The 9,479-nt window shown below is 37.2% G+C and overlaps 2 protein-coding genes across 4 annotated transcripts; one reads left to right on the forward strand and one right to left on the reverse strand.

The window, feature by feature from the left end:
* Positions 1-429: 429 nt before the first annotated feature.
* Positions 430-3,592, forward strand: LOC129579790 (forkhead box protein O-like; the record flags this gene model as incomplete). Of its 3 annotated transcripts, none has more annotated exon segments than XM_055469962.1 (7): positions 430-535; positions 1,787-1,894; positions 2,015-2,051; positions 2,173-2,220; positions 2,520-2,795; positions 3,017-3,194; positions 3,451-3,592. In XM_055469962.1, coding segments are annotated over 7 exon segments (895 nt in total), but the record flags the coding sequence as incomplete, so codon positions are not given.
* A 1,822-nt stretch (positions 3,593-5,414) lies between these two features.
* LOC129579789 (forkhead box protein O-like) lies at positions 5,415-9,237 on the reverse strand (the record flags this gene model as incomplete). Its single annotated transcript, XM_055469961.1, has 7 exons — positions 5,415-5,458; positions 6,075-6,216; positions 6,473-6,650; positions 6,872-7,147; positions 7,616-7,652; positions 7,773-7,880; positions 9,132-9,237. Coding segments are annotated over 7 exons (891 nt in total), but the record flags the coding sequence as incomplete, so codon positions are not given.
* Between the last annotated feature and the right edge of the window lie 242 nt (positions 9,238-9,479).

Raw genomic sequence — 9,479 nt, forward strand, 5'->3', positions numbered from 1 at the left:
AAAAAAAAGTTCTATATAAAATTTGCTTTTTTATGTGCGCGATTTGCGCGCAACTGATAAGAGATAAGAGATAACTGTCTTCATCTTAGTTAGAGAAGACCTCAAGTACTACAACTTTGCCGAAGACACTATGTTGTTATCTTTTATCAGTTGCGCGAAAACCATGAAGACCGCGGAGGCTAGACGGTACTACAACATACTCTACTTTAACGCCAACAGAATCATCAGAAAACATACTCGCCTTTTCAAAAATATAAATCGAAGAAAAAACATACTCCACTCTCAATCTCACCCATAGATATGTAGCATTTAAATGCACTCACAACATCAAATCACACTCTCTCCAAGGGAAATTTGCCGAAACATGTTCATTCTAAAATAAATTTCATTTATAATCGAAAATTTAATTTTCATTTTTCCCCGAAATAGAATTCGATCCGGCATAATTTATCGTTACATAATCGATTCATGCGCGTGCAGAATGAAGGAACCGGCAAATCGAGTTGGTGGATGCTGAACCCTGACGCAAAACCAGGTAATTATGCAACTGGCAGTAATTAGCGAAAGAGAGAAAAAAACGTTTCTTTTTTACGAACACGGATGAAGCCGAGCTAAGCCAAAATGTGAATAAAATGAACGGCTCTTATTCCCTGAAAAATCCACCCAAATGAGGTTTATATCATATTAGCTTAATTCAAAGTGCCTATTTGACCTTGAGCCGTTTATTACCCAAATTATATTCAGGCCGATGAAAGATGGACTTTATCATTCACTCTGGTCGTCGCGCACTCGACACCACTGAAGAGTTTTGTTTTTCCAACAAAGCTTGCAACAATGTCTGAGTTTGGCTTGAAAAACTCAATCATATTACCTCACGATTAAACAAATTTGTGTGTGTGTTTGTTTCTTTTTTCCGTTGACTGTGTGAAACGAGGGGCAAATCACTCTCAAGTAATTTGTAATAGAGAAAGTACTCGAGAAAGTAATTTACGTGTAAAAATCTCGTAAATTCACGTAAATTACTTTCTCGATTACTTTCTCTATTACAAATTACTTGAGAGTGATTTGCCCCTCGGTGTAAAATCTACACGAGTTTGAGATTAATATAATTTGATTTGTATACAAGAAAGAAAAACACGAAATGATCCACAACTGCTCGTGAATTCTGTCGATTGCTGCGATCGCTGCGATTACTGCACTCGACCTTCAATTTCAAGCACATTGAAGATTTCGTGTTCCGAAAATATTTTCATTAGGTTTCAATACCCTGTATTAAGTGTGGGAAGAAATGACGATATTTTCTAAAGGCGAAGCACCTCATTTGCAATTTTTTTTTCCTCTTGTTTTTTTTTCCTTTCATCGGGCCCAATCAAATTTACTCCATGCCCAATTTTATCTCGAACAATTTCCGGAACTGATTCAACTGTTTCGAAGAATAAACTGAGGAACAAACGAGCAAAAAAAAAGTTCTGATTGCAGCCAACTCACCTCATCATCACATTTTCATTTATGGCATAGCCTAGCAACCGGCTTCGGTTGCCATCCGAAATGCTTTTCAGAAGAGGGTGTTCAATTTTCATAATGGACGCGCATAAGACGCAAACCAGTTTCTATGGCAATTAAATTGGAATAATCAAAATCACAATTCAACTCATAGTAACTCGCTCTTTCTCTTTGCTCCGCTCTGCTCTCATCTGTTTTGTATTCCGTCGTTGAAATAATTCGCTCAGTTACGTCTGTGCACTTGATTCCATTTTTAACTTTTGAATTTCGTTTGGAAAAAAAGGGAAATCAGTTCGCAGACGCGCCGCATCGATGGAAACATCGAAATATGAGAAACGCCGTGGCCGTGTGAAAAAGCAGGTGGAAAGTTTGAAAAATGGCGGACTTGCAAGTAAGTAAAGCCAATTCCGAAAGTACATGATGGCAATCTTAGTACCTTTTTTAAGCCATTCTTTTTCATCCGTAACTTATTTTTCTTCCTAATTTTCTTTTGTTTCTCTTTTCGATTCAGGTTTGTCTGGAATGAACGAAGCTTCTTCGCCCAGCAGGTAAATATATTGATAATAACGCTTTATAGCTAAGTACCATCCAAGCAGGCTTGAGTAACTGTTTTTTTTTCTCTAATCCTCTTCTCCTCCTCGTTGTCATTGTCGTCGTTGCCTTTTGTAGCAGTATCAGTGAAGGTCTAGATCTGTTTCCAAACAGTCCGCTCCTCAAGTAAGTTTCGACCGACAAGTTTCAATTAGATTGACCTTAATTTTTCTTGAAAAGGAAAAAAAAACTTTCTAATTGCATTGTTCAATGGTCTTGTTTTTAATTTACCCGTTTTGTCCGTTTATTTTCCGTCCACTCTCCTTCTCTCACTCGCACTCCAAACCAAACCAAATGAATTAATAAATTGTGCCAATAAATTAAGAGAAAATTGCTTCAATTTATATTTGGCCATCGGAATGGTATACGAACGTAGTTAATAATCATTTTCTTCATCTCTTTTCCTTTTTCAAATTGATTTACAGCACCGGGTTTCAATTGTCGCCCGATTTTCGGCAAAGAGCCTCATCGAATGCCAGTTCGGCTGGTCGGCTGAGTCCAATACCATCCGTTATCGATTTGGATCCCAGCTGGAATCAATACACAACAATATCTCAGGACTTTGACACGAATTCACTTGGGTGCAATAACCTGCAAGGAACCACTGATGGAGCCATTCAAATTAATCAGTGCCCGACGCTGGATCAATTAGCGGGCTCGTTGGCCGACGATCTGAATATTCAAAACGACTTTATGCAAGGGTGAGTTGATTTTGTTTTTCTGCTCATAGGCAGAGCATCTCATGTATGACGGATGGAATCTACGTAAAATGTAGAGTAAATTATTCATTTTCATTACTATGACTACATACTTTTATGGCAGAAAATTCACATGAAGAAAGAAAATGTTTCATCGTCAAAAAAATGTTCCCGATTCCATTATATTAAATTCATGGCATTTTTCGTTGTTCTCTCTGTTACAGATTCAATCCCGTTGTAACTGTGCAAAATCAACCGCCACCACCTCCTTATCAACAGCCATCTCGAACGTATTCCATGAATGCGGCAAATGCTTTACAAGCTTATGCGGTATCACAACAGCAAACTCAATGCCCCATCCACCAACGACAACCATGTTCTTGTACACAAAATTCCACAGAGGTATGTCAATACATAGCACATTATTCAAACAAATCAAGATGTTATTCCATTCACCACCACCGCGATCATCACTACTACCCTAAATACACTGAATACAAGCAGTGGAATTTTCATTCGGTTGACATTTCATTCATTCGGAAATGATTGAAATCGAACAAATGAAAAAACGACGAAAAAAACACATTAATATATTCGAAATATATCTTTTTCATTTCATATTCTCTTTCTCTTTCTGTATTTTATTTGACATGTGCAGCAGCATGTAACACCGCCATCATGTATATCACCATCGTATCCAAATAACGTGCTCAGCCAGAACTTCAAGGCAGCTATCAATTCGATTAAGGTGCCGCCTGTCAATTCAACGCCAAATCTCGTGAAATCAAACACCAATAAAGGTATGTCATATTTGCGGATTCAGAATGGCCCGTTCTGTTTGGTGCCGTTTTTCTGGTGTGCCAGTATGCCTATGTGTGTATTATATGTGCTTTTCAATAATAAGGTTAATATCAATCGAACGAACATGAAATAAAAAGAATAACTGCGTCGCATCAGTTTGTTGCCAATTTGGGTTTTTGGTCGATTTTCCATGTTCTCACATTTTGCCAATTCATATTTTCCCAACGAATTCACACTTGATTCGTTTCGAATACCAATTATTGCAAAGCCAATATAATCGCACGCATCCACTTACAAAAAGCATAAAAAAGTTATATTCGGCTACTGAGAAGCCGATAGAATGAGAAAACCAAAATTGATTCTTCGAAAAGAATCGTGCCAGCGCTTATTACATCGCCTTTTCTTCACCTTTTTTCACTTCCTTTCAATAACCTTTATTGAATACGCAAACAAATTTCAAAATAATACCAATTCCATTGGATTTATTCAAGTGAAGACGCCCGTGCGCGCGCTTCCGCAGGAGCGACCTCGTAACGCATGTTATTTTTGGACACTTTACGTCCTTTATGCGGAAATGCTAATTACATCTATTTAATTTTGATCATGTTGTCATAGAGACATTGAATACATATTACACAGTAGGGGTGATCAATTTTTAAGAAAAAATGGATTCAAAATTTAATAGTGCGGGATCGATAGATCATGAGGAGAGATGAAAATTTTGTTCTGGCACTTTTTTGATATAAAGTGCCTGGTGTCACCCCGGCCTTTTTTAGAAAATCACCTGAAAAATGACCATTTTTAGACATATTATCGCAATTTGCTCAAAATGTGATGCATAAACATACCGTTTTTTGGTTGTAATTTAGTAGCTCGTAGAAAATTACGTTGATTTGAATCGATTTACAGCGATTTTTTCAGGATATTTAGAAAAAATAGTGTCAATTTGCCGAAATTTGTCATTTTTCTGTATATTTGCCCACTTATGGTGATCCAGTTCACTATAAATCAATCTATTAAACACCTTTATTCGACTCAACTTGTTCCGAACTATCGATATGACATCATATTTTAACTCAAAATGTGCCACTGGACATTGATAGAGCAACAAATATATGAAAATCTCCTCAAATTTGGCCATTTTTTTTAATTATGTCGCCTAAAAAGCCAAATTATAGCCGACATACTTACCAAAATGTGTCTATATCCACCCAATGTTAGACGAGGGATCGATTTCTAGTTTTATTTGTTACAGGTTTGTGTGATTTTAGTGTCAAAAAGTACGATTTCCTGGAACCAAATTGTGCAAATCACGACCATGAGCTTCAGTTTCACGGCTAAACCACCCCATTGAGCAAACAATTTCTGCCTTTGCTACCTTTGAACATATAGTATGATCCCTCACGAACATTTTAAGTACGTACATGACCAAGTCGAGTGATGTTTTCATATATTTCTAGCCGCATATTCGGATGGTTCGATTTCAACTCTCAGAAAATCGATTTTTGGCCAAAAAATCCTTAAGTATAGGCCTCTTAGGGTGGGTGTCTTTGTGCAAAGTTATTTTTCCTCGAAAATATGGGAAATCTTGCCGTAATTTTCTACGAGCTACTAAATTACAACCAAAAAATGGTATGTTTATGCATCACATTTAGAGCAAATTGCGATAATATGTCTAAAAATGGTCATTTTTCAGGTGATTTTCTAAAAAAGGCCGGGGTGACACCAGGCACTTTATATCAAAAAAGTGCCAGAACAAAATTTTCATCTCTCCTCATGATCTATCGATCCCGCACTATTAAATTTTGAATCCATTTTTTCTTAAAAATTGATCACCCCTACTGTGTAATATGTATTCAATGTCTCTATGACAACATGATCAAAATTAAATAGATGTAATTAGCATTTCCGCATAAAGGACGTAAAGTGTCCAAAAATAACATGCGTTACGAGGTCGCTCCTGCGGAAGCGCGCGCACGGGCGTCTTCACTTGAATAAATCCAATGGAATTGGTATTATTTTGAAATTTGTTTGCGTATTCAATAAAGGTTATTGAAAGGAAGTGAAAAAAGGTGAAGAAAAGGCGATGTAATAAGCGCTGGCACGATTCTTTTCGAAGAATCAATTTTGGTTTTCTCATTCTATCGGCTTCTCAGTAGCCGAATATAACTTTTTTATGCTTTTTGTAAGTGGATGCGTGCGATTATATTGGCTTTGCAATAATTGGTATTCGAAACGAATCAAGTGTGAATTCGTTGGGAAAATATGAATTGGCAAAATGTGAGAACATGGAAAATCGACCAAAAACCCAAATTGGCAACAAACTGATGCGACGCAGTTATTCTTTTTATTTCATGTTCGTTCGATTGATATTAACCTTATTATTGAAAAGCACATATAATACACACATAGGCATACTGGCACACCAGAAAAACGGCACCAAACAGAACGGGCCATTCTGAATCCGCAAATATGACATACCTTTATTGGTGTTTGATTTCACGAGATTTGGCGTTGAATTGACAGGCGGCACCTTAATCGAATTGATAGCTGCCTTGAAGTTCTGGCTGAGCACGTTATTTGGATACGATGGTGATATACATGATGGCGGTGTTACATGCTGCTGCACATGTCAAATAAAATACAGAAAGAGAAAGAGAATATGAAATGAAAAAGATATATTTCGAATATATTAATGTGTTTTTTTCGTCGTTTTTTCATTTGTTCGATTTCAATCATTTCCGAATGAATGAAATGTCAACCGAATGAAAATTCCACTGCTTGTATTCAGTGTATTTAGGGTAGTAGTGATGATCGCGGTGGTGGTGAATGGAATAACATCTTGATTTGTTTGAATAATGTGCTATGTATTGACATACCTCTGTGGAATTTTGTGTACAAGAACATGGTTGTCGTTGGTGGATGGGGCATTGAGTTTGCTGTTGTGATACCGCATAAGCTTGTAAAGCATTTGCCGCATTCATGGAATACGTTCGAGATGGCTGTTGATAAGGAGGTGGTGGCGGTTGATTTTGCACAGTTACAACGGGATTGAATCTGTAACAGAGAGAACAACGAAAAATGCCATGAATTTAATATAATGGAATCGGGAACATTTTTTTGACGATGAAACATTTTCTTTCTTCATGTGAATTTTCTGCCATAAAAGTATGTAGTCATAGTAATGAAAATGAATAATTTACTCTACATTTTACGTAGATTCCATCCGTCATACATGAGATGCTCTGCCTATGAGCAGAAAAACAAAATCAACTCACCCTTGCATAAAGTCGTTTTGAATATTCAGATCGTCGGCCAACGAGCCCGCTAATTGATCCAGCGTCGGGCACTGATTAATTTGAATGGCTCCATCAGTGGTTCCTTGCAGGTTATTGCACCCAAGTGAATTCGTGTCAAAGTCCTGAGATATTGTTGTGTATTGATTCCAGCTGGGATCCAAATCGATAACGGATGGTATTGGACTCAGCCGACCAGCCGAACTGGCATTCGATGAGGCTCTTTGCCGAAAATCGGGCGACAATTGAAACCCGGTGCTGTAAATCAATTTGAAAAAGGAAAAGAGATGAAGAAAATGATTATTAACTACGTTCGTATACCATTCCGATGGCCAAATATAAATTGAAGCAATTTTCTCTTAATTTATTGGCACAATTTATTAATTCATTTGGTTTGGTTTGGAGTGCGAGTGAGAGAAGGAGAGTGGACGGAAAATAAACGGACAAAACGGGTAAATTAAAAACAAGACCATTGAACAATGCAATTAGAAAGTTTTTTTTTCCTTTTCAAGAAAAATTAAGGTCAATCTAATTGAAACTTGTCGGTCGAAACTTACTTGAGGAGCGGACTGTTTGGAAACAGATCTAGACCTTCACTGATACTGCTACAAAAGGCAACGACGACAATGACAACGAGGAGGAGAAGAGGATTAGAGAAAAAAAAACAGTTACTCAAGCCTGCTTGGATGGTACTTAGCTATAAAGCGTTATTATCAATATATTTACCTGCTGGGCGAAGAAGCTTCGTTCATTCCAGACAAACCTGAATCGAAAAGAGAAACAAAAGAAAATTAGGAAGAAAAATAAGTTACGGATGAAAAAGAATGGCTTAAAAAAGGTACTAAGATTGCCATCATGTACTTTCGGAATTGGCTTTACTTACTTGCAAGTCCGCCATTTTTCAAACTTTCCACCTGCTTTTTCACACGGCCACGGCGTTTCTCATATTTCGATGTTTCCATCGATGCGGCGCGTCTGCGAACTGATTTCCCTTTTTTTCCAAACGAAATTCAAAAGTTAAAAATGGAATCAAGTGCACAGACGTAACTGAGCGAATTATTTCAACGACGGAATACAAAACAGATGAGAGCAGAGCGGAGCAAAGAGAAAGAGCGAGTTACTATGAGTTGAATTGTGATTTTGATTATTCCAATTTAATTGCCATAGAAACTGGTTTGCGTCTTATGCGCGTCCATTATGAAAATTGAACACCCTCTTCTGAAAAGCATTTCGGATGGCAACCGAAGCCGGTTGCTAGGCTATGCCATAAATGAAAATGTGATGATGAGGTGAGTTGGCTGCAATCAGAACTTTTTTTTTGCTCGTTTGTTCCTCAGTTTATTCTTCGAAACAGTTGAATCAGTTCCGGAAATTGTTCGAGATAAAATTGGGCATGGAGTAAATTTGATTGGGCCCGATGAAAGGAAAAAAAAACAAGAGGAAAAAAAAATTGCAAATGAGGTGCTTCGCCTTTAGAAAATATCGTCATTTCTTCCCACACTTAATACAGGGTATTGAAACCTAATGAAAATATTTTCGGAACACGAAATCTTCAATGTGCTTGAAATTGAAGGTCGAGTGCAGTAATCGCAGCGATCGCAGCAATCGACAGAATTCACGAGCAGTTGTGGATCATTTCGTGTTTTTCTTTCTTGTATACAAATCAAATTATATTAATCTCAAACTCGTGTAGATTTTACACCGAGGGGCAAATCACTCTCAAGTAATTTGTAATAGAGAAAGTAATCGAGAAAGTAATTTACGTGAATTTACGAGATTTTTACACGTAAATTACTTTCTCGAGTACTTTCTCTATTACAAATTACTTGAGAGTGATTTGCCCCTCGTTTCACACAGTCAACGGAAAAAAGAAACAAACACACACACAAATTTGTTTAATCGTGAGGTAATATGATTGAGTTTTTCAAGCCAAACTCAGACATTGTTGCAAGCTTTGTTGGAAAAACAAAACTCTTCAGTGGTGTCGAGTGCGCGACGACCAGAGTGAATGATAAAGTCCATCTTTCATCGGCCTGAATATAATTTGGGTAATAAACGGCTCAAGGTCAAATAGGCACTTTGAATTAAGCTAATATGATATAAACCTCATTTGGGTGGATTTTTCAGGGAATAAGAGCCGTTCATTTTATTCACATTTTGGCTTAGCTCGGCTTCATCCGTGTTCGTAAAAAAGAAACGTTTTTTTCTCTCTTTCGCTAATTACTGCCAGTTGCATAATTACCTGGTTTTGCGTCAGGGTTCAGCATCCACCAACTCGATTTGCCGGTTCCTTCATTCTGCACGCGCATGAATCGATTATGTAACGATAAATTATGCCGGATCGAATTCTATTTCGGGGAAAAATGAAAATTAAATTTTCGATTATAAATGAAATTTATTTTAGAATGAACATGTTTCGGCAAATTTCCCTTGGAGAGAGTGTGATTTGATGTTGTGAGTGCATTTAAATGCTACATATCTATGGGTGAGATTGAGAGTGGAGTATGTTTTTTCTTCGATTTATATTTTTGAAAAGGCGAGTATGTTTTCTGATGATTCTGTTGGCGTTAAAGTAGAGTATGTTGTAGTA

This window comes from Sitodiplosis mosellana, unplaced genomic scaffold (assembly GCF_009176505.1).
Source record: "Sitodiplosis mosellana isolate CC-2019 unplaced genomic scaffold, AAFC_SMos_1.0 Smas_scaffold_6558, whole genome shotgun sequence".
Classification (NCBI taxonomy): domain Eukaryota; kingdom Metazoa; phylum Arthropoda; class Insecta; order Diptera; family Cecidomyiidae; genus Sitodiplosis; species Sitodiplosis mosellana.